Here is a 24654-nt window from a genome sequence, read left to right as displayed (position 1 = left end):
GTTTCCTTGCTCCTTTTGTTAAATGAAATTCAGCGTTGTTCATTTTATCTAGCCCCATTCCCAGTTTTCATATTTGAAAAAAAAAATCCTTTGAAATCATAGTGAAGGTTCAGGAGGATATTAGTTTTGACTGTCTATTTTGTAAGAATTTGAAAGAAAGCTAGATTTTAGAGAGTCCTAATGTCTAAGTATTTCTTTGTTTCCCTCTTTACTGAATTATGTCCTGTCCTGAATGTTATTCTTATATTTATTGATTTATTTGTTTTTTGGTGAGGAAGATCAGCCCTGAGCTAACTAACATCCATACCAATTCTCCTCTTTTTGCTGAGGAAGATTGGCCCTGAGCTAACATCTGTGCCCATCTTCCTCCACTTTATATGGGACGCCGCCACAACGTAGCCTGACAAGCGGTGCATTAGTGTGCGCCCGGGATCCAAACTCGGGCCGTTAGCAGCGGAGCACGCACATTTAACCACTATGCCACAGGGCCGGCCCCTATTCTTATACTTAAATAAAATGGAGAAAAGTTTGCCTCTTTCTAGTTGATTGGGACAGAGGACAACTTTGGGGATTAATAAATTGCTTCTCAAATTTTAGTGGAGTCAGGGGCCGGCCTCGTGGCTTAGCAGTTGGGTGCGCGCGCTCCGCTGCTGGCAGCCCGGGTTCGGATCCTGGGTACACACCAATGCACAGCTTCTCCGGCCATGCTGAGGCTGCGTCCCACATACAGCAACTAGAAGGATGTGCAACTATGACATACAACTATCTACTGGGGCTTTGGGGGAAAAATAAATAAAATTATTAAAAAAAAATTTTAGTGGAGTCAGGTTAGCTTAGAAAATAGATCCAAAGCTCTATTTTCTCTCTTTGAAGCTCTTGGGTCAAAGAAAATGATTTGCTTATATGTACCATGCTTTTATCTTGTTTCTAAAAACCTATTGTAGATAGCTGGATCTACAGTTTCATAAATTTCTCTTCTGAAGGTTATTTTTGGTGGGTAACCACTGGTAATACTAACCAGAATCCTGCCTTGCCTGCTAAGCTTTTTGGGCTTATTTCAAAGGATAAATTCTCCATCCCCACTAGGGGGAGTTTCCACTCAGTAACACGGTATAGTTTTTAAGGTGGATTGATTAGACAAAATGTTGGTGTGTATCTTATTCCCTGATTTCTCACTATGGTTTTCCCACAAGATATTTTCCTAATAATGTGAGCTGCAATGTGTTGAATGTTTGCTAAGCACCTTACTTGTATTATTTCATTTGTTTTTCACAATAACTTTATGAGATTGATAATATTTCTTCCCATTTTTACTGATGGAGAAACTGATAACTAGAGAAGTTACTTGCTCACTGTCAGAAAGCTGATCAGATGGTGGTACAGAGACTCATTTCTAGGTCTGTCTTACTCCAAAACGTGTCGTTAACCCTGTATTCTAGTACTTCCAATACCATGGCTCTGCCAATACCATGAAAATCTTAAAACATTCTCATTAAATTTATTTTAATGCCATAGGCTGGTGCTTAGAAGTGGTAGAGTAAGAAAAAAAGCACAAGGAGAGCTTATTATTAGGCATAGTAACTCAGAATTATGTTGATGAGCTGAAGAGAGTGGAGATTAGGTACAGAAGTAAAAATCAAGAGCCTAGATTTCTAGGTGTTAAGTGTGACCTACCCCATTTACTCAGTGTCCTTTTTTTTTTTTTTTTTGTAAGGAAAACCGGCTCTGAGCTAACATCCATTGCCAATCCTCCTCTTTTTGCTGAGGAAGATTAGCTCTGAGCTAACATCGGTACCCATCTTCCTCTATTTTGTATATGGGATGCCGCCACAACATGGCTTGATTAGCAGTGCATAGGGCCGTGCCCAGGATCCAAACCTGCAGCCCCTGGGCCACCGAAGCGGAGTGCCCGATCTTAACCAGTATGCCACTGGGCCAGCCTGGTTTCCTTCTTTATAAGACCAATTCAACAGTCTGCATTTATAGAAATCTTAAGTATGGATAGAGTCATTAACTTTTTTTTATATATATAATTTTATTTATTTATTTATTTTTCCTCCCAAAGCCCCAGTAGATAGTTGTATGTCATAGCTGCACATCCTTCTAGTTGCTGTGTATGTGGGACGCGGCCTCAGCATGGCTGGAGAAGTGGTGCGTCGGTGCGCGCCCGGGATCTGAACCCGGGCGGCCAGCAGCGGAGCGTGCGCACTTAACCGCTAAGCCACGGGGCCGGTCCGAGTCATTAACTTTTTTTTTCTTTTTTTAAGATTTTATTTATTTATTTTTCCCTCCAAAGCCCCAGTAGATAGTTGTATGTCATAGCTGCACATCCTTCTAGTTGCTGTATGTGGGACGCGGCCTCAGCATGGCGGGAGAAGCGGTGCGTTAGTGTGCGCCCGGGATCCGAACCCAGGCCGCGAGCAGCGGAGCGCGAGCACTTAACCGCTAAGCCATGGGGCCGGCCCCGAGTCATTAACTTTTATACAAGGTGCTTTCATAGGTGAATACTTGCTGATAGTAGGCTTTGAAAACTTGAGAAGACTGTTATCTATTTAAAACATTACTTTTGTCCATTGGCCTAGAGCACTGTGAAAATGTCCAGTGTGACCCATTAGTGGTTCATAAAATCAATATACTGGGTGATGACGAGCATTAAGGAAAAAAAATTTAAATAGAGTCTAGAAAATTTCAGAATACACTGCTTATCATAAGGGTGAGCATTGTTTGTGAAACTAGCATTTATCTATTCTAACTAAGACAGAAATTACGGTGATTTCATACAAATTTTATCTTTAAAAGCAGATGACATCAAGTGACAGTAGAACATATGCTTGATATTTTCTTCCTTTTTCTGGCATTCTGAAAAGCATCCAGTCCCAAATCAAAACCTTCCTGAGGTATATACCTAGCTATACAGTTAACTTTGATCTCAGCTCTTTCCTCTCCTCGTTGTCAAAATTTATAATATACGTGACATGTACTATTCGCTGCTGAATATGCAACACAATTTTTTGCTCATTTCAGGAAGTTTCCCCTCTCAGGTTTTGTATGATTTTTAGTTTGGAATCCGTTTAAGGCTTATTTTTAGTCATTTCCGTTTGGTTGGTTTCCTAGCACTTTAGCTCTGGGCGTCAATAAGAGATTTGTTGGGCATCTTTCGGTAACAGTACATAACTTCATCTCATTATTTTTAATGGATGTGTAGTAGTCCATTGCATAAGTTTATCGTAATTTGCTTAACTAATTCCTCAGTGGGGTACATTTTTATTGTTTCCAGTTTTTTGTTGTTATAAAGCTACAGAAAACATCATTGTCACATATCTTTGTATACTCATGAGTATATCCATAGGAGATTGCTGGTTCAAGGTGGAATTACTTTGAAGATGTGCATTTAAATTTTTAATAATATTGCCAAATTGGCCTTTCAAAAAGTTGTACTAAGTTATCACCACCTGTATATAAAAATGGCAGTTTCCTCATACCCTTGCCAGGGCTGTGCGTTATTAGAGTTTTAACTTTTTGTAATCTGATAGGTGAAAAATGACAAAAGTCCATTATAAATAGAGTTGCATTTTTACAATTTAGTGAGATGGATTGTGTTTTCATATACTTATTGCTCTTCATATTTTCAGCAAAAGTTCTTGAGATGTCAAGTATGGGCTGTATCACTGATTTCAATAATTTTTTTTCATTTATTTATTTATTTTTCCCCCCAAAGCCCCAGTAGATAGTTGTATGTCATAGTTGCACATCCTTCTAGTTGCTGTATGTGGGACGCAGCCTCAGCATGGCCAGAGAAGTGGTGTGTCTGTACGCACCCGGGATCCGAACCCAGGCCACCAGCAGCAGAGCTCGCGCACTTAACCGCTAAGCCACGGGGCCGGCCCAAGTGAATGTGATTTCAAACCTTTGAAGAATGGTGCTGTAAATGTAAAGTGTCACTGAGATGTCTGCGGCTGTGATGACCTTCCCTACTTCCCACGTTGACCCTTTACTTTCTTAATTTCAGGTGATCATGGAGCTCAGCTTGGCCTGCATGGGGCTGGTGGTGATGGAATACATGATGACACAGCAGGCGGAGAGGAGGGTGAGAACAGCCCAGATCCCCAACCCCAAGCTGGTCGGAGGACCCGGCGGGAAGCATGTACCTGTCCCTACTGTAAAGATAGTGAAGGAAGGTAAGTTGACCCAGCCAGTCTCTTAAGTGTGACTTAAGAGACTCTTAAGTCTCTTTTCTTAAAGAAGAAAAGTGAATAGATTTGGAGGTGAGAAGAGGGTTAATTTTTTAACATTTAAGATTTGGCAGTATTGCAAAGGGATCAGAGATAGTATAATACATTTGATTAGGTTGTATTATAGGATCTTGGTTCCCGCTCTCATCCTTTCATTGACTCTTCTACCTTGAGCCTTAATAGGTGCCTGCTTTCCCCTAGAGATAAGGAAATCAGATGGAGCCAACTGGTCTCATGATTGTTACCATATGTCTGTTTTGAGATGGTTTTAACAAGATTGCTTATAAAACAGCCTTGCAAAGAAAAAGAAACATACCTACTGTAATGATTTTTTATAGTGGCTGTGTGAGAATCATGAGTTTTCCAGAGTCTTATTTTCCCTCAAAATAGACAAAATGCTTACTCCAGATGGAAAATTCTTCCATCAGGGAATCTAACGTGTCCTGTAAATCAAAGTTCTGACAAATTTTCTCATTAGTAGTACCTGCTATTCAATATTATCTCTGGAGAGTTCCAAGTTCTGTTCTTTTCCTTTAAGTCACTGCTTTTGAAAGACAATAGAAAGTCACGTAGTTTTTTAAATGCCTTTGAAAAGTCTGTTAAAGTGTGTCCCAATAAAAATAAGCATAAAAATAAAAAATAATTTGAGTTCTTTGACTGTTTGGTGGTTACCAGGGGCTAGGGGGGTGGAGGGTGGGCACAAGGGGCGGAGGGATGCCCTTATATGGTGACTGATAAAACAATAATGTACAACAAAAATTTCACAAAAAAAAAAGACCAAAAAATAATAATAATAATTTGAGTTCTTTGTAGGTTACTCTACATTACAGGAAAAACCTGAATCAAAAGCACTGAGTACAATAGAGTTTCCCTCTAACAAAGCTTAAAGTGGACTTAAATTTTTTTTGTTGTTTTTTTGTGTGTGTGTGAGGAGGACCAGCCCTGAGCTAACATCCAATGCCAATCTTCCTCTTTTTTGCTGAGGAAGACTGGCCCTGGGCTAACATCCGTGCCCATCTTCCTCTACTTTATGTGGGACGCTGCCAAAGCATGGCTTGACAAGCGGTGCGTTGGTGCGCGCCCAGGATCTGAACCGGCGAACCCCAGGCCGCCGCAGCGGAGCGTGTGCACTTAACCGCTTGTGCCACCGGGCCGGCCCCTGGACTTAAATTTTTGAAGGAAATTCTCTGCTGATTTCCACCTAAGTGTGATTTCACTTCTGTTATGGTTTTTTTTTTCCTCTGCTAATATGTGCTCTTAAAACCCAAGAAAATGGGCGGGCCCGGTGCTGTAGCAGTTAAGTGCGCATGCTCAGCTTCGGCAGTCCGGGGTTCGCAGGTTGGGATCCCGGGTGCAGACCAACGCACTGCTTGTCGAGCCATGCCTTGGCGGCATCCCATATAAATTAGAGGAAGATGGGCATGGATGTCAGCCCAGGGCCCATCTTCCTGAGCAAAAAGAGGAGGATTGGCAGTGGATGTTAGTTCAGGGCTAATCTTCCTCACCAAAAAAAAAAAAAAAAAAAAAAAAACCCAAGAAAAGTTCCTCTTGGAAATCTCCCCAATGCCCACTTTGTGGATCATGCATGGAACAGATTGGTTTGGCAGAAACTTTTCAGAACTGATTCCTGGGAGGAGCTTAGGATTTGCTCCATATAGGGAATATGTATTTTTTTTTTTTTTTACCTACCTTAAATTAATTAGAGTCCTTATTCCCCTCTTTTAACTTTTATCCAGCCCGTCTTCCTCGTCCACTGAAGTCCCTGATACTGCTCCAGCTTTTCATCTTTTAATCTTCACCATTTGGCTCTTGACCTTTATTCTAGGAGAAAAGTTCTATAGTTGTAAAATATTATATCTTCTTTAAAGTTCTCCACCAGGTGCTTAAATGGAGAGACCCTTTGCTCATTAAGTAAGTTCCTAGCCAAAAATATCACCATATTCACAGTAGTTCCCATGGAAAATGCTTGTATTGAGACTTTAAACTTCATGAAAAATACAAGAAAATGCCTCACAGACTTCACAAGTCACCATTAGAATGATGATCTCTTCAAACATCAAACATCAAAATTGATTAAGGAACAGGAAAGCAGGAAAGAGCAAATATCCAGTAGAGAAGAAAGCTACAACTTGAATTTTGGGTGTTAAGAACTAGAATCAACCAAAGATTTATCTTTTGATACTAAAGAGAAGGCTTTTTTTAAAATAAAAGTTTGGGTTAGTTTTGAGTGGGTCAGGTAGTTACTGTTGACACTTTGTGGTTCTTTAATTTTTGTTTCTAGGATGAATAATGAATAGTTGTATTCTCACTTTCAGGGGCTCTGGGGATCCTGGCAAAAAGAAACAGCACATTTGCCACATCCAAGGCTGTGGCAAAGTATATGGCAAGACCTCACACCTACGGGCACACTTGCGCTGGCATACAGGCGAGAGGCCATTCATGTGCACCTGGTCATACTGTGGGAAACGCTTCACACGTTCAGATGAGCTGCAGAGGCACAAACGCACACACACAGGTAAGCTGGAGCCTGGAGAAGATAGAAATAGTAATAGACCATAGACCAGAATGGAAAGACTACAAAATATATCTATGAAATAAAAATTTCTGAGCAACATATATTTGAAACTGAATGTGTGGATCACAAATGGAATTGGAATTAATCTTGAAAACTTCTAAGAAGGAAGGAGCTAGGTTTTGAGTGGGGTTTTGAAGGAGGACCATGACCCCATTACCTTCTTAGTCTCGGTCCTGCCTTACTTTTCTGCTGTATTCCTTCCTTTCTGAGGACTCCCAAACCCTTACCTATTTTTCTTCTCCCCAAAAGGAAAATATACCAGATTTTTCTTGCTTTTATCACCTTCTAAGCTTGATCTTGTTCTGCCTAATATAGTTTGAAAGCAGTGAGTTGGACAAGGTGCCCCTGCTTCCTGAGATGTCAGTTTCTTATCTTCTTTCTCTTCCTTTATCTAGGTGAGAAGAAATTTGCCTGCCCTGAGTGTCCCAAGCGCTTCATGAGGAGTGACCACCTGTCAAAGCATATCAAGACCCACCAGAATAAGAAGGGAGGCCCAGGTGTAGCCCTGAGTGTGGGCACTTTGCCCCTGGACAGTGGGGCAGGTTCAGAAGGCAGCGGCACTGCCACCCCTTCGGCCCTTATTACCACGAATATGGTAGCCATGGAGGCCATCTGTCCAGAGGGTATTGCCCGTCTTGCCAACAGTGGCATCAACGTCATGCAGGTGGCGGATCTGCAGTCCATTAATATCAGTGGCAATGGCTTCTGAGATTAGGCAACCAGGGCCAGAGACATATGGGCCATACCCATCAACCCTGGGTTGCAAGGTAGCATGGGTCCAAGAGACGTGGGAGAGAGAGCCATGAGGCATTAAAATCCATGGTGGTGGGAAGAATTGGGGGAGGGATACAAGAGAAGAGATGGGGTCCTGGCACCCACCTGTATCATCAGTACCTCCTTGAAGTGGGAAACATTAGTGAAAATTCTGTTGGTGCCACCCTTTGATGAGCATTTGTTTGACCCCAAATAGTTTCTTCTTACACTTCTTACCCCAGCCTCCCCTCCCTGCATTTCCCTTCTCAGCTCCCCCATGATGGATCCCCCGTTTCCTAAAGCCATCATGCCTTGATAAATATATATGATCATTGAAATACTTTTTAACAAAAAACAGATTCTATATTATATATATATATATATATATATATATAAAAGATATATAGAGATGCATTCACAGGGGTTGGCTGGGAGGAGGAAGGAGACCATTCTGTGACCAAAATACCTTGGTCATTTTTTTATATTGCCTTATTTCTTTATGGCTGAGCCTTGTTGTGACACATCAAGCTTTTCTATAGATGTTGTCTTGGCTTCCCACCAGATTAAGATTCATATGATCTGCTTTTAGCTTATATATACATACATAATGTTTTCCTTTCTTAATTTTGTGTTTTTATTTGGGATCAGCTTCTTGCACTCCTTTCCTGACTCAACCCTCTCTGTCTCCCTTTGCCTCACCTGATCACTTCATGTTTTGTTTTTGGTAGTGATCCCTGGATGAGGCACTTCTATCAGTCTTTTAAAGTCCTTAGTTCCAGCAGCAGAATGGAGAAGCCTTGAAGCCCAGGCTGATGCTTGAGATAGCTGTGGAGGGAGTGTTCAAAATACTACTGACGCAGGCACCCTCTTGGCGCTGGAGAGTCACAGACACCTCTCTTCATTAGCTGCTTTAAGCATTAAGAATCAGAAGTCTTTCTACGGAATTGTACAAGAGACCCTTTGAAGGTTATAATCTGGGATCAGTTTGTATAAACTGTCAAAAGATGGTAAAATAATAGGTAGGGGCTTTCAATAGGAAAATGGTGTGCTCAGAAGTGGAAGTGACTCATAGTAGTCCAGTTCAGGAGTTAATGGAGTATTTGGACTTTTGTACAGCTGTCTTCCAAGGTAGCTCTAAGCTTTGATGTGTGGGCTTCTGAATTTACATTCTGAAAGGAAATACACTTTCTCTTTTGAATCATCCCCAGTAGTTTCTTTCCCATTATGTTATTAAGGAGCATCAGCCAATGAATCTGTTCCAGGTTTCCATTCTGCAGACTCCAGAGCATGTACTAGTGGCAAGGCAGTGGTTCTTTGATCTTTTCCCTTAACTCTTCCTTGGGTGGTTCCTAAGGGAAAAGGACGCACACGATCATGGGAATGATAGCCCAGAACAAAAAGAAATCTTGTCTTACCACTGTGGTTTATAGGAGAGATCAGGAGAAACTATCCTGCTTTCTCCATGGCCTGATTCCTGAAGAGACTGATCCAAAAATTATAGCGGCAGGGAACTCTTAGTGCATTTGGCACTGAGATTTAAATGCAACCAGACTTGTCCTCAAGGCCCAGCCATTAAAACGTTGTCTCTCTTGACCTTCTCGTAACTTGTCAGAGAGCTTTTCACTGTGAGGAAGTGTGGAAATGGCTGTGTGTATGTGTGTAATCTGTTAGGTTGGGGATAGGTTTTCTGTTAGCCAATACTAAAAGAGACCTGCAATAAAAAATTACCCTGATCTGATAGAAAGTGAAGTGTTTGTGTATGACTGTGTGTGAATGTGTGTTTGTGCCTGTATATATCTACACACAGATGAGAAATTATATATGAAATTGTTGGAAAATAAATCAAATTCAGATCAAAATGCCTTTCAGGCCCATTACCTAGAAATCTGTCTTGAAACCTGGGTATGTTCCTGAGGTCATTTCTTTGCTAATGATAAATTAGTTACAATTATGAATGGGACATATTCTACTGCACTTTTAAAAAAAGAAACTATTTTTGTGTTTGAGAGTGAAACCAACATCCAGATCTATAGCAGAGTCCTAGTTCCTTTCATAAATCTTTTTACCTTGACTACAAATAGATGATGCTATGATTCTATGTATTTTATATAAAATCTATCTAAATTAGGGTTTGGGTAAGTTTGTGTTGTTGTTTAACCTGAAATACAATAACTGTTAATATTCTAAACAATAGTTCACTCCATTGGGTCCTTTCTCTGCAGACTTAATAACTGTTTTTAACACTCAGGAACTATTGCAAGGAACTTTCCCCAGATCAAATTCTGTTAATACTGAGGTACAAGTCATCCATGCCCAGCCGCTTATCACACCTTTATTCCCACTGAAAGGCAGAACTCAGAACCTGTTATTTTATGTCTGTAATCATGTACATAGGCATCTTTTAGAAGAAAGGGGCAGGATAACTCACTGGAGTGTGCAGTATTTTGCTAGAGCATTTCAAGGAATGGAATCTTCCCCAGTATGAAATTATTAGATATAAACTAGCTTAATGATGCTAAGGACTACAAGCTTTTTGAAGGTTATTTGATGATGTTTCTTTCTGGGATGGAATGCTGGTTTACCCTCAGTCCCCTTCATTAGCATTACTATGAGTGAATTTATAGCCAGTTCTTTTTCACTTGCCCTATTTCCTTCTCACCCAGGAAGCTCCAGATCCTTTATCTTGTTTGGCCCCTGAACTGAAGCAGCTTCTGCTTTTGTCTCCCAGCAGCAGTGAGCCACTCAGTCTTTTGCACAGGAAGTTAGGAGCCTACATTCCTTGAGTCAGGAGCTTGTTGCTGAAAATCCCTTTCCCTGAACTTTTGGCCAGCAGAAATTAATGTAACTGACAGACATATTGATTCTAAAATTTTTTTTCATGAGTTGCTTTTTTATTTAATTTTTTTAATGACCAAACCTTGTGGGGCAGGGGATCCCCAGAGAAGTGGTAATATTAAAGCACTCATTCCCTTGTCATTTCAGGTTGCCCATGCACATTCATCTGCTAATCATTGACAGTCTCACGTTTTACCCAGAGCAGTAACAACCCCACACCATCTTCCTTCAGGGACCTCCCAGCTGGCACACTGTGGGTGCTATGCAGAACACAATTTAATGGGTATTTCTCAGCCTGGTTCAGAATATAAATAGAACCCTTGATCCCAGAAAGTATAGACTAAAGTGTGGGGTAAAGATTATGATTGGGGGAGGGTTAGAGACAAAAGCTGTAAATTACTATGGCTGATTGATTTATTTCTACTATATACATATATATATATTTTTTGCTTTTGTATATCCTATATAGGAAACTAAGCATTGTATTTTTTTAACAAATCTGAGAAAGCACTATGAACTGCAGTTTGACTTTCAGAATATATTTTGTATTGTTAATATCTTCACCTTTTGTGAATACTGGAAGCTGCAGATCTTTGCTAGGACGCAATAAATTTATATACTTTTTGAGGGATTCTTCTGGGGGTATTAATCAGGCCCCTGTTATGCTTTAGGGGAGCCCTGGTGCTACTTGCTTAAAGTTTTCATTCAAGTATAAGTACCCTGATGCCTTTTGGACCTTGGGATTGGATCAAACAAGTTTTGGAGATCCAGGTACCAAGGAAATGAGGATAGTCTAGCTGCCTCAAGCGAGGGGCCCTTGGCATAGCTCTCCTTCCCCTATTCAAAGCTGGTTAGCCTCTTGGGGTTGGGAGGAGAAATGTGAAATCTCAGAATTTCGTCTCCCTTAGAAGAGAGCCAGTAACTTATGTGCAGGAATGAAAGGTGGCAGCAGTAGCTTTGGGGAAGGGAGGAGGATATGGCACTTCTCCAACCCCGGAAAACATTGCTTTTGAAAACTGCTGATAAAATATGGGCAGGTTATTACTTTTGTTTGGGAGCCTGTGCTCTCTCTGGTGCCTCTCTTGGCTCTGCTCCTGGGGTACAGACCTCTTCTAGGAGGATGAGCAGACCAGCTTTGAGGTTGACCTGTTTCTTTTCTTTGTCTGCCTTCCGTAAACACCAACCCTCAGGAGGACATTAAGCAGCCTTTGGCTTAAATTCCTACTCCCTCTTCCAGATTTGGCTCACTTGCCTTAGATTGAAGGCTGGGAAAGGAAGAAAAGGGAAGTCCCTGGCTTCATTCCTCCCCTAGGTCTTATGCAATATGACTTCCCCAAACCCAGAAATATTTCCTTCACAACATTTATTTGAGAGAAATGAGTATTTTGTCCCATTTTCCCCTTTCCTTATTATCAAACAACCCCAGCCTTCATTGTCCCTGCTAAGGGAGAAGAGATGTGGTGAGCTGTCCCTCAACTCCCTTCAGTATCAGAAAAACAAGCGTAACACATGGGGTTAAGCTGGGGCTGCAGGTAGTGAGGACTTTGTTGATACCTCTCCTGGAGTGTGTATTTTCCTCTATCTCACCTTCAGGAATTACACTGTGCCTTCTCCACAAGGGAATGGGCTCCACCCAGCCCTCCACTTTCCCAGCAACTGCTCTTGAACAGTGTGGACAAGGGTGGGTCTTCATATTTCTGATCACCCCTTTCTCCCTGTGGCATCCCATAGCCCTCATCTGGAGTCTAGGGCACAAAGACTTTGGGGAAAGATGGGGAAAATATGCTGAGGTTGACCTGAGGAGACCCCTTCTACCACACCAATGGCAGCTGCCCCAGGGCCTGCTTCCTCTTCTGAGTCTGTCATCCTCTGGGTGGGAGGAGCGGTGCTTCAGTCTCTGGTGCCTAAAACAAGTTTATTTCTCTCTTAACACTGGCAATAACCAGTCTCCATACCACTGTTGCCTTTTTAAACCTCTTAATAATCTCATGCTGTGTTTGTTGTTGGTTCCAATCCGATTATCACCAGGGCTGTGTGGGGAAAATACTTTTAAATGCTCTCTCATCTTTCTTGCTCTTTTTTCCCCCTGATCTTGTGTATGTATGATGCTAATCTCTTGTCTTTCAGTTGCTTCCTGCTCTTTTGTATCTTCCTTTCTTGTCTCTCCCCTTACCTTTTGTCTCTGGGTGTTTGGGGGCTTTTTTTTTTTTTTTTTTTTTTTTTTTTGCCTTTTTGTACAAAGATTAGTTTCAATGTAGTCTGTAGTAGCTCCTTTGTAAACCAATTAAAAAAAAAGTTTTTTTAATAAAAAGATACGTCTCTGGTGTGTTGAGAGGGTTGGGAACGGGGAGAATATGGTTGTAACTTGATATACTGAACCCAACAGGTTTCCAGCTACACTGTTGTGTTCCCATACATGTTAGCGCAATTGCCCTACATTTAACTCCCAAGTAAACAGTTTTACGACCAGATTAGTGTGCCACAACTACATAGAAATGTGGAGGACCAAGAGGAACAGGGGCAGCCGCAACCTTTTTTTTTTTTTTTAAACAAACTGTTTATTTTGGAATACTTTTTAATTTAAAGGAAAGTTACAAAGGTAGTACAGAGAGTTTTTGTATACCCCTTACCCAATTTTCCCCATTGTTAACATTATCATGGTACATTGTCAAAATTAAGAAACCGACATTGGTACATTACATTAGCTAAACCCCAGGCTTTATTGGTTTCACCAGTTTTTCCATTGCTGTCTTCTTTCTGTTCCAGGATCCATTCCAGGATACCACATTGGATTCAGTTGATAGGTCTCCCCAGTCTCTGGTCTGTGACAGTTTCTTAGTCTTTTCTTGTTTTTTATAACCTTGACAGTCTTGGGAAGGATTGGCCAGGTGTCCTGCAGAATTTCCCCCAATCTGAATTTGTCTGATGTTTTCCTCATTATTAGACTGACCTGATGAGTTTTTGGAAAAAATACCACACAGGTGAAAAATACCACACAGGTGAAATGCCCTTCTCATCACATCCTGTCAAAGGATATGTGATAGCCACATGACATTACTGATGATAATCTTCATTGCGTGGTTAAGGTATTGTTTGCTAGGTTTCCCCACTGTTTCTCTTTGCCCATTCTTTGGAAGCAAATCAGTAAGTCTAGCCCACCCTTAATGGGGTTGGTGGGAATTATGTTTCCTTTCCTGGTGAGGGTAGTATCTACATAAAGTATTTGAAACTCTGTGATGAAACTTCTCTTCTCCCTCCTTATTTTATATTAGTATGTACTCATGTATATTTATTTTGTACTTGGCTTATAATCTAATACTACATTACCTTTGTTGCTCAAATTATCCCAGCTTTGGCCATTGAAAGCTCTTTCAGGTTGGCTCCCGTGTCCCTTTGATAGGTCCACATCCCTTTATTTTTTTGAGCACTTTCTTATTTTATAACATACAAGATACTTCAGGCTCATCTTGTATATTCCCTGCCCCAGCCCTAGAATCAGCTGTTTCTCCAAGGAGATTAGGTTCTTTTTATTGGAGAATGGCATTTAAAAACCAACATCTTACCCCAACATATTTTACATTCAGTTAATATCGTCCTGTATCTAACATGATTGAATCTGGATTGTGGCCCCTTCTGAAACTAAAATTGAAGTTATTGTTACAATCTTTCCAGTTTCCCATCAGACTATGGCTCCACTTCCCTTCCTACCTATCCAAGAATCCTTGGTCAATTGTTTATACTATGGCTACCAGCATTCTCCATTATTTTGCTCGACTCCCTGTGTCTGCTTTGTCAATCACTCAACCATGAATAAACAGCCATTTGATTTCCTTATTTAGCCATTAGCAATGTAACATTTTAACATTTTACTTTATTGGGGTTTTTTTGTTTCTTTTGGGGGGGGGGTTGCCTTTTTTTTGTGGGATTCTTTTGGATTTGCAGCCTTAGCTAGGTCTTTAATAGTTGTGGCATCTATTCATTCAGTAAACATTTATTGATCCCTTACTGTGTGCTGGGTACTAAGCTAGGTTGAGGATAAAAAGTGAAATAAGACAGGCCCTGCCACCAAGTACTTAATAGTTTGACGAGTGAGACACATACCATTCACTGCAAGTTTCCCAGTCCTGACCCCATTTTTCGGCAGATGATTTGCTTCCTATTTCTTGGAGAAAATGGAAGCCTGAATTTACTCAAACTTGCCTCTCCTCTCCCTACTAACATCTATGTTTTCACCAATACCAGTTTACCCCTTTCTCTCTTAGGAGAGAAATGTTATTTTTCCTTTGCAAGGCCAACCCTGGCACTTGTGCTCTCACCTTGTTTTCTTTGACTTTTTGGTTTTTGTTTTATGATATTTTCTCCCTTCAGTCTCTCCTGAGTTCCCCTTTGTCAGCCTATAAGCATGTTAAAATCCTTCTTCTCCCCCCATTCTGAAAAACTTATGCTTTCTCTTCAAGCTACTGATCTAGTTCTTTCCATTTCCAAAGTTAGTGAAAGTAGTTTACACTCGAGGTGTCTTTTACTTACCCCTCAGGCCACTTTGTTCAGCACCCATCATTTACCAAATTGTTTTTTATAAACAGCAAGCTGGTTGCCAGCTCCAGTGGTCTTTCCGTCCTTAGTCTCTTAGAACTCTCTGCAACAGCGTGCATCTTAGAGCTTTCTTCTCATGGAGTGTGAAACATGCTCTCCTAGTTCTCCTTCAACCTTTCTGACTATTCTTTTGAGTCTCCTTCATAGACACTTATTTCCTCTGTCCTTGTCTTGTGTCCTTTTCTTACTCTATCTTTCACCTCCTTAAACAAGATGCATCCACTCTTTATTTATTACATACATGTTGGTGACTCCTAAATCTTAAGCCCTGACTTTTCTCTCAACCTGGCAGCCTGCTTCCTGGACATTTTCATCTGGATGTCCCACAGATAACTCAAATTCAACATGTAAGAAGGGGAAATAATCCTTTTGTGTTCTCCATCTCACCTAACAGTATTACTACCCCTTGATGGTTTATACTTGAAACCTCAGAATCATCTTTTAATTCTCCCTTTCACCTACCAACATTCATTTGATTACCAATCCTGTCAACATTACCAATACAATACCTCAATTTTTTCCTTTTTATTTCTACTATCCTAGTACTCACCTTGGCTACTGCATAGTTCTTGTAACTGATCTCCCTGCTTCTAGTCTCCCTGAGCTGCAGTCATCCATCTTCCACATTGCCACCAGACCACTGCCTAAAATCCTTTGATTTTAGGAAAAGTCTAAGCTCCTTGATATAGAATTGAAAACCTTTCTAATCTGGTCCCAGTCTATCTCTAGAGTGATTTTCTGCTTCATATCTCATACCCCTTTCTCTTGCTCACTCCCTCTGCCCCCAGCACACATACTTTGGGTTCATAACTCTGTGCCTTTATTCTTGCTGTTTCCTTTGACTATAACAGTCACCCTCCTCTTACTTGTTTTCAGTCTAGTTACTTTTGAGACAATTTTTTCCTTTCTCTGTGAAACCCTCCAGGCACCTCTCTTGCCTTGTCTTCTATGCCCTGGACAGAATTAGCTCATTTGATCTTTCTGCTTGTATAGCTGCTTGCTTATACCCGTAGTCTGATGCATAATTTTCTAGTTGCTTGTTCATATATATTCCTTCCTTTCCAGACTATGAGTTCCTCCAGGGCAGGAATCACATATCTTTGTAAGCCCAGCATCTAAAGAAATACGTTTTTAAGACTGGGACCTAATATTTTCTGAGTTGAATGAATAAACCACTCGCTTTAGTCCTGTAGTCAGTGGAGTCAACAGTAAATTATTGGGCCACTGCAGACTTTAATCAGGGGATCCTAATGAAGATCTTTGTGTATGTAGAATCGAGGGAGACTTTATTCCTATGCTGAGATCCTTTCTCAGGACCTTCCTAATCCCTCAGCTCTCAGATTCTCTCTCTTTCTTTCACCATCTTGACTCTAAACTCTGACTGCCCAGAGCAGGTATAGTTCCCATTTACCTAGCTGGAATGTTTCTGTCTTTGAGAGGAGTAGTTATCCAAGGCTTTGGGTGAGGAGACTATGCCTTCCTGCCTGATCCTTACCTCACTCCCCTCTGGAGGAGATAGTCTCCTGAGACACTCCAGACACAAGAAGCTATTTGACCTTCAACTCCTCCCCGCCCTGGAGTTACCTGATCTGGGAGCTGGTGAAGGAAGATAGCTGTAAATAAGTACAACATTCCACCTCACTGGCAGGGCCCTGCAGACTCGAGAAGGGCCCAAGGAGGGATGGGCAGCTGTCCATCTGCCTCTAGTACTGGTCATTCCTCCAGCTTCTGCTTTGCAGCTGCTGGAGCTTTTACTCTCTCCTTCACGCAGGGTCTGCAGGAGAAAGGCTCCAGAATCAAAGAGTTAGTACTCAGACTCTCATCCCTGGTCTAAGCCAGACCATTCCCAGAAAGGGTTTCCAGGCAGCCACCAGAGGGACGGAAGTCTGGGAAAACAGGAAACTGGTCCGCTCTGACTAATTCTCCTGGGAGGCAGCTGCTCACAGGTGTGAAAATAATCACCTATTACTGTAGTTTCTCACTCTGGGGAAATCTGATGGAGTTGGACTCCTGTTTCTATTACAGCTCAAGTTATAGACCTTTCCATCCATATCCATGCTGACACTGCCTCTACACACCCTGTGCCCTCCCTTCACTTTTTACAGTCCCTGCAGCTTAATAGGTAATAGGAGGTGTACTATGGATATTAGTTGTCAGGGGAGGCCCTCTCTGCCCCCTCACTGCGCCCTGAGTTTCTCCTATGTCTGCTGACCTCTGGTGGTGATAGTTTGAACTGTACCTTTCTAGTTACTGGCCTGCTGGCAGGTGATGGCGTATATTTTCTCAATAATCCAAATTCAAATATTCAAATACTGTATTAAATGGAAATTTTTTTTTACTGAATTTTGTATTTATTTTCATGCATCATGACATAATGCAAGTAACAAGACCTGGGTTTTAGAGTCAGACTTACCTAGGTTCAATCCTAGCTCTGCTATTTCCTAGCAGAGTGACCTTGGCCAAGTTACCTAAGCTTTCTTACGTATAAAGTGAAGACAATAATAAATAGCTCAATGGGAGAATTAGGTGAGATGATTATAAAATGCGTAGCCCTAGATGTGCCCTAGCACAGAGGTGCTCAATAAAAGTTTGTTACCTTTTCAATAATGGTGATGTGTTCAGTGTGTGACTCAATGTGATTTTTTAAATTTTGGTAACATAAAATTTACCATATACCCATTTTCAATGTGATTTTGTGTGTGTGTGTGTGTGTGTGAGGAAGATCAGCTCTGAGCTAACATCCATGCCAATCCTCCTCTTTTTGCTGAGGAAGAGTGGCCCTGGGCTAACATCCGTGCCCATCTTTCTCTACTTTATATGGGACGCCACCACAGCATGGCCTGACAAGCAGTGCGTCCGTGCGCGCCTGGGATCTGAACCCCGGGCCGCCAGCAGCAGAGTGCGCGCACTTAACCGCCATGCCATGGGGCCGGCCCCCAATGTGATTTTTTTTTTAACTCTGAGAAATTTTATATAGCTGTTTTCTGATTCTTGAGTTTGGAGAATGAAGTCTGGTCTAGTATGGGCTATGAAGCCTCTCTCTGCCCAGGGAGCTGCACATCTGAGCCCTGAAAATATGAGTTACAAGGGATCTTGGGCACAGCTGAATGGCTCTGAGCAGTTGACCTCATTGGGTTTCCAGCCTGGGAAGGGCTGACAGGATCCAGCACTTTTCTCTAGGGTCAGCAAAGGGCAGAGGTTTGCAGTTAGGCATCACTGGGTTCTGGGCCTCCAAGGCCCCCTCCTCCCACTTTGCAGAGAAAAGAGGAGGTGGCTGAAAAGAGGAGGATATGAGATTGGTGCTCTGCTCCTCCCTCTCTCTCCCTGCTTTTCCCCACAACCATCCTCTCCCCCACAGCAGCCATCTCCCCCACAGAGACTTGGAAGATGAGGGGGGCGGAGTTGGGGACTGAGGGATCAGAAGCCCCACAGTGCCCTGTATCTGAAGGAAGCTCTGGCCAGGGGCAGCTGTGTTGGCTCATGCTCCCCTCCTCCTGCTGCTGCCTCCTTCAGCATGATGCTGGGGACTCCGGGGCTTTGGGCACTGCTTCCTGCAGCTGTGCAAGGTAAGTGTCTACAGGGAGGGGCATGGTCTCTCCACCTACCTATTGAGGGAAAGGGGCACTTGAAACAGCAGCCCCCCCTCTGGAAGAGTGGTGAGTGGGGTGGGTGAATGTGGGCAAAGGATAGAGCCATGTGTCCCCATGGTGGGGGTCAGGTTCCAGGCCTCTGCTGACCCTGTTTCCTCCTGTGGTTTATGATTCTGGCCCTGGGATATGAAACATGTTTTGTCTCTCTTTTTGGCTGCTGTTTTTCCCCTGCATTCACTCCCATCTTGAACCCTCCCCTCTTCCCACCCTTGGCCACAGCACCCACAGGCAGGCGGACCTGTGTGTTCTTTGAGGCCCCCGGAGTGCGGGGAAGCACAAAGACACTGGGGAAGCTGCTAGATGCAGGACCAGGGCCCCCCAGGGTTATCCGCTGCCTCTACAGCCGCTGCTGCTTTGGGATCTGGAACTTGACCCAAGACCGGGCACAGGTGGAGATGCAAGGTGAATGGCAAATTATATGGCAGGCAATAGCTAGGGTGGGAGACAGGTACATCATGGGGTGGAGGTGGCAGCTGAGAGACAAGAGAAGAAATGGAATGTGTGGAGGGAAAGAAAAGCCCATGTGAGATGGAAGGGATGCCTCTGACAGAGGAGGGATTTATCATCTCTGTTCCCAGACCCCATTATGCTCCCTCTCTCTCTCTCCCCCTCTTTCCCTTTCTCTTCTCTTCTCCTAATCCCACCCCATCAGGATGCCGAGACAGTGATGAGCCAGGCTGTGAGTCCCCACACTGTGACCCAAGCCCCCGAGCCCACCCCAGCCCCAGCTCCACTCTCTTCACCTGCTCCTGTGGCACTGACTTCTGCAATGCCAATTATAGCCATCTGCCTCCTCCAGGGAACCCTGGGACTCTTGGCTCCCAGGGTCCCCAGGCCATCCCAGGTAGCCACCCGGGGTGCTGGAGCCGGGTGGGGGCTGGGGCCCAGGTTAGGATGAGAGGTAGAACCAGGGCCAGTTCTCACCCTACCCCCCCACTACCAAGCTTCCCTCCTGGCCTTGAGAAGCTGGTTGCCCTGGTGACTGGGAGATAAGGGGGCTTGTGACCAGAGTGGGGGTGGGTCAAGAAGCAAATTCTCTGAGGAGGGGGAGAGGAGCAGAGTGTGGATTTGGGGCAGAGCTCATCCAGCCTGCGTTCTTGCCTTAACGTCCAGGTGAGTCCATCTGGATGGCGCTGGTGCTGCTGGGGCTGCTCCTCCTCCTCCTCCTGCTGCTGCTGGGCAGCATCATCTTGGGTATTAATCTGCCCCATCCCTCCCTTGTGACCCCAAGAAACTGCCCAAAGCTCTGACCCCCTCCAGGCTCCCCTGACCCCATGGTTCTGAGATCTCTACAGCCTGACCCCCGTTACCTCCCACAAAGCTCCCTTCCCAGTCTCCATGCCTGTGCACCCTGACCCTAGGCTCTTCTCTGCCCCAGTGCTGCTACAGCGAAAGGCCTGCAGAGTGCGAAGTGGGCCAGGGCCAGAGCCAGAGCCAGAGCCAGAGCCAGACTCAGGCAGAGACTGGAGTGCAGAGCTACCTGAGCTGCCAGAGCTGTGCTTTTCCCAGGTGCCCAGGGAGGGAGGGGAGGGTCCCCTAGGCACTCCCAGAGGGTGTGCTGAGGAGGAAGCCTGGCCCTGGTACTAGCTGAGGCCCGCACCCAGCGCCGTGTCCCCACCAGGTGATCCGGGAAGGAGGTCACGCGGTGGTATGGGCTGGGCAGCTGCAAGGAGAGCTGGTAGCCATCAAGGCCTTCCCCCTGAGGGCTGTGGCCCAGTTCCAAGCTGAGAGAGCATTGTACGAGCTGCCAGGCCTACAGCACGACCACATTGTCCGCTTTATCACTGCCAGCAGGGGGGGGCCTGGCCCCCTGCCCTGTGGGCCCCTGCTGGTGCTGGAACTGCACCCCAAGGTGAGGGCTGAGGAATGTCTATGTGTGTGCTTGCCTGCGTGCATATGTGGATGGGACTGGACGGCAGCTGGGCCCTGCCCAAGCTTATTCTTCTGCTTTAGGTTTCCTCCTCTCTAAAACATTAAACATGATTTTTCTTTTTTATTACACAAGCCAAATACTTGCTAATATTTTTAACTCATAAAATATAGATAAGGAAAGGGAGAAATCAAAACAATTCATATTCCCAACCTTAAAGAAAGCCATTGTTAAAGAAATACCTCCAGGCCTAGCCCTCCAAACGCATTCATATATTCATTCAACAAATATTTATGAACTGTCTGTCAGGCACTGTGCTGAGTACTAAGACACACCCAGTCCCTGCCTTACAGATTTTATGGGCTAGTGGAGGAGACAGAAGTGGATCAAGTAAACACAAAAACAAGTGTAATCTGTCAAGCGTGAGGAAAGGGAGGCCATGGTACCGTAAGAGAAGAACAAGGAGCTGGGACTTGAGGGGAGGACTGGGAGCAGTAGGATGAAGAGGAAGAGGTAGGCAGGGGCCAGACCACACCCCGCCTTGTGGGCCTACTAAGGACTCTGCGGTCCATCAGCACCTACAACTCCTCCACTTCTGAAATCTTGAATTCTGGAAAGTCCCCTCTTTGACCATGTGCCTTACTGCCCACCTCAAAAATCACTGCTTTTCTGGTTTTGTTTGTTTAACTTTCCTGGCACACTGAAGGTGCACAATGTCTATTGAATGAGGGACTCTATTGCTCCCTTCCCTCCAATTCCCATTTGCTCCCCACCCGCTGCTCTCCTACTCAATGGCTCTCTCTACCTGCCTGCTCTGCCTACAGGCCTGACAGCTCAGGCCAGGTGGTTCATGAGCAGTGCCCTTGCCTAGCTCGCTCCCTCTTCTCTTTCTGTCTTTGTCCCAAGTCCTCTGAGATAGTATCGTGTGGTTAATAGTGAGTGAGGCTGGAATCAGACTGCTTGGGTTCAAGCTCTACTTCCCTCTGTCCAGCGAGTTTACTTAGCTCTCTCTCAAGCTCCTCATCTGTGAAATGGTAGTGACAGGAGTACCTGCCTCCCAGGGCTGTGAGGATTACAGGAGGCTGGGCTCACACTTAGTGCTCAGGACACTTGACCTAGAGGTACCATTTGTCCTGTCAACCTGGCTGAGGCGCGTTCTCACTCCTCCACTGCCTGTCGTCTTGGCCTGGGTGTGTCAGTGTGTCAGTCTGCTGGGAGAGGCAGGGGGAAGTCTGTCAACTGATCTCTGCTCCCTGGGGTGGATCAGTCATCTCCAGCTTTGTGTGTCCCCCCCTTCTCTCTGCTTCTTCGCAGGGCTCCCTCTGCCACTACTTGACCCAGCACACCAGTGACTGGGGAAGTTCCCTGAGGATGGCACTGTCCCTGGCACAGGGCCTGGCGTTTCTCCACGAGGAGCGCTGGCAGGATGGTGGGTGAGCTGGGAGCAGGGAGCCATGGGAGTCAGGAGCCACACTGCTATGTTTCTGATTCTCCCTTAGCTTGAAGGGGAAGGACTGGGTCAAAAGAGAGAGGAAGAGGATCCATGTCCTTTCAACCTTGGCTTCTCCCACAGGCCAATATAAACCAGGTATTGCCCACCGAGATCTGAGCAGCCAGAATGTGCTCATTCGGGAGGATGGGTCATGTGCTATTGGAGACCTGGGCCTCGCCTTAGTGCTCCCTGGCCTCACTCAGCCCCCTGCCTGGGCCCCTACTCAACCCCGAGGCCCAGCTGCCATAATGGAGGTGAGTACTCTGGATAAAGATGAGGCCCAGGATGATGGTGGCAGTGCTGACGAAGACACGCCCGTTGCTGTGGCAACAGTGCAGCAGTACGGATAGTGTTTGCTGAGGACATTGCTGAGTCTATAGTTAGGGGAATGTTGCATGGACCAGTGTTGTGGTGAGGGTTGCCAGGGAGATGATTCTTGACCCTCTACACCTTGCTCTCCAGGCTGGCACCCAGAGGTACATGGCACCGGAGCTCTTAGACAAGACTTTGGACCTACAGGACTGGGGCATGGCCCTCCGGCGAGCCGATGTTTATTCTCTGGCTCTGCTCCTGTGGGAGATCCTGAGCCGCTGCCCAGATTTATGGCCTGGTAAGGATGGGTGCTACAGTCCCCCCACCCCACCCGTGGATGTCTTACCCACCCATTCTACATCCACCTACCTCCTGACCCAGGAAGCTCTGCCCTTCTCCCCCTTGGCCTTTCCACAAGGGAGGCTCCCTTAGCTAGCTGACACCTAGCCCCATGTGCCTTTCCCCAGACAGTACACCACCACCCTTCCAACTGGCCTATGAGGCGGAACTGGGTAGCACCCCCACCACCTGTGAGCTGTGGACCTTGGCAGTGGAAGAGAGAAGGCGCCCCTACATCCCATCCACCTGGCACTGCATCTCCACAGTAAGAGACCACAGGCTGGTGGGCTGGGGACCTGGAGAGTCTGGGCATGGACTTCAAGGACTTGTCTGCCAGGATGAGCCCATCTAGTCCTATCGCCTCTCATCTCCCACCACTCCTAGCTCATGTTCAGCTGAAGCTGGGCAAACTTGCTCTGTTCCTCAGTTCATCCTCTTCCACTATAATTCTCACAAAGCCCATTCCTGAGACTCACACCTTCCTCCTGCTCCCTCTTGCATAGTCTGTCTCTCTTCTCCCCACCATTGGTTAGCCCTGTTCCTCAGTCCCCTGCTCCAGGAAGCCCTCCTTGGCTTTGCTTCTGCCCTGAGATCTGCCCCCAAGATGGCTCCTCTTCTGGTATACTGGAGCCCAACATTCAATCCAATAATTCCTCGTTCTGTCCTACACATCTATATTTCTGCTATGACCCAATAAAAGCCAGATCTACGTATACAGGGTGAAAGCAGTGGCCTAACAGTGAAATTTCAGGGGTCTGCACAAATAGTTTCCTAACAGGAAGTCCCTTCCCCTCCTACCTGGTCTGAAATTTCCACTGCACAAGTATCTGCTGGGTCAGACAACCGAGGCCTAGGCATTATTTGCAGAAGACCCTGGTTCTCTGAGAGGAAGGAGAGTAATTTCCCATTAGCATGCTAAGCCATCAACCTGAATTAGCTCCTCAGAGGAAAAGGTGGGTCCTTTGGAAGGTACCCAGAGAACCTGTTTCATAGGGAACAACATGCAGAGGGCTGGATTTCAGTGAGGGTGGGGAGAGAGGCTCCAGGTGGCATCAGAAGATGAGTGTTGAAAATGGGAGTGGTGGACACTTTTTAACCCTGGGGACCACTCAGGATCCTGGGGTCAAGCCTGCCTCCTGGTCATCTTTCCAGGACCCTGGTGGCCTGAGAGAGCTCCTAGAGGACTGTTGGGATGCAGACCCAGAAGCACGGCTGACAGCTGAGTGTGTGCAGCAGCGCCTGGCTGCCCTGGCCCAGCCTCAGGAGGCCCACCCCTTCCCAGATGGCTGTCCACACAGCTGCCCACCTCTCTGCCCAGAAGACTGTGTCTCAACTCCTCCCCATTGCCATTCTCGCTTGTAGGCTTCAGCTGAGTGTCTACCACGTCAGCGTTCAGCAATGCCCTTGTTCCAGGAATCCTCAACCTGCCTGTACCATTTCTCATGTGTAAATATGCAGTTTATGTGTCATCCACCTACGTGCAAATATAAATATGGTAATCATATGCCCATCTGCTCTGCCTCACCTCTGCCTTTCCTACTTGCCAAATGCTTGGATCCTTCTCTGGACATCCAGTCCACTGCAGTTCTGACCAGTAACTGGGGGTAGGCGTGCATAGGAAAGAGACAAAGTCAGCTTTCCTGACTCCACGTCCTTGGGCCTTCCTCCCTTCCTGTGATCCTGGGCCTGTCTCTCTTCTTTTCCTTCTCCTCTACAAGCCTTTATTTGATGGGATCTCATGCTGGGCACTGGAGAAAGAAGGATGAATACAATGAAATTGCTGCTTTGAAGGTGCTCAGAGAACTACAGCTCACTTTGTTGGGATCCTGGGGGAGTGTCCTCTCCTGAGGCTTGAGTGGGAAGGCCTCACAGGATGCTTGAACTGGGTCTTGAAGGAGCAGGAGTTTTCCTGAAGTGTTGGGGGCAGTAGGGCAATCCTGGCCCCAGGAGGTGTAGCATCACGTGGTGCAGCAAGAAACTGCAAGTAATCTGGGTAGCAAAGT

The 24654-nt window shown here is 45.1% G+C and overlaps 2 protein-coding genes across 5 annotated transcripts in view; both read left to right on the top strand.

Moving 5' to 3' along the window:
• Window positions 1-10082, top strand: part of SP1 (Sp1 transcription factor) — a 41352-nt gene extending 31270 nt beyond the window's left edge. For all 3 annotated transcript variants that reach the window (XM_058558119.1, XM_058558118.1, XM_058558120.1), the window contains exons 4-6: window positions 4010-4178; window positions 6548-6747; window positions 7203-10082. In XM_058558119.1, the coding sequence (XP_058414102.1) occupies window positions 4010-4178; window positions 6548-6747; window positions 7203-7516 (683 nt within the window). In that variant the 3' untranslated portion in view covers window positions 7517-10082. The remainder of the gene's footprint in view (window positions 1-4009; window positions 4179-6547; window positions 6748-7202) is intronic.
• A 3303-nt stretch (window positions 10083-13385) lies between these two features.
• AMHR2 (anti-Mullerian hormone receptor type 2) lies at window positions 13386-24654 on the top strand. 2 transcript variants are annotated; one of them, XM_058558116.1, is made up of 11 exons: window positions 13386-18554; window positions 18858-19040; window positions 19291-19482; window positions 19752-19832; window positions 20017-20147; window positions 20260-20490; window positions 21823-21937; window positions 22082-22254; window positions 22463-22610; window positions 22780-22916; window positions 23804-24654. In XM_058558116.1, the coding sequence occupies exons 1-11, from the start codon at window positions 18503-18505 to the stop codon at window positions 24011-24013; spliced, it is 1653 nt and encodes a 550-aa protein (XP_058414099.1). In that variant the 5' UTR covers window positions 13386-18502; the 3' UTR covers window positions 24014-24654. The 2 variants fall into 2 exon arrangements, with proteins under 2 accessions (XP_058414099.1, XP_058414100.1); XM_058558117.1 differs by having other exon boundaries at window positions 18471-19040.

Source organism: Diceros bicornis, chromosome 17 (genome assembly GCF_020826845.1).
Source record: "Diceros bicornis minor isolate mBicDic1 chromosome 17, mDicBic1.mat.cur, whole genome shotgun sequence".
In the NCBI taxonomy this organism is placed as follows: Eukaryota; Metazoa; Chordata; class Mammalia; order Perissodactyla; family Rhinocerotidae; genus Diceros; species Diceros bicornis.
The sequence above is the reverse complement of the archived record's forward strand: the minus strand, read 5'-3'. Positions and strand labels throughout refer to the sequence as shown.

Bases quoted from the DNA above. Each gene is read 5' to 3' on its own strand.
- AMHR2 (XM_058558117.1), top strand. From the start codon at position 18,746: ATGATTCTGGCCCTGGGATATGAAACATGTTTTGTCTCTCTTTTTGGC. The intron at 19,041-19,290 runs GTGAATGGCAAA...CCACCCCATCAG, and splicing joins GGCACAGGTGGAGATGCAAG to GATGCCGAGACAGTGATGAG. The intron at 19,833-20,016 runs GTATTAATCTGC...TCTCTGCCCCAG, and splicing joins GCTGGGCAGCATCATCTTGG to TGCTGCTACAGCGAAAGGCC.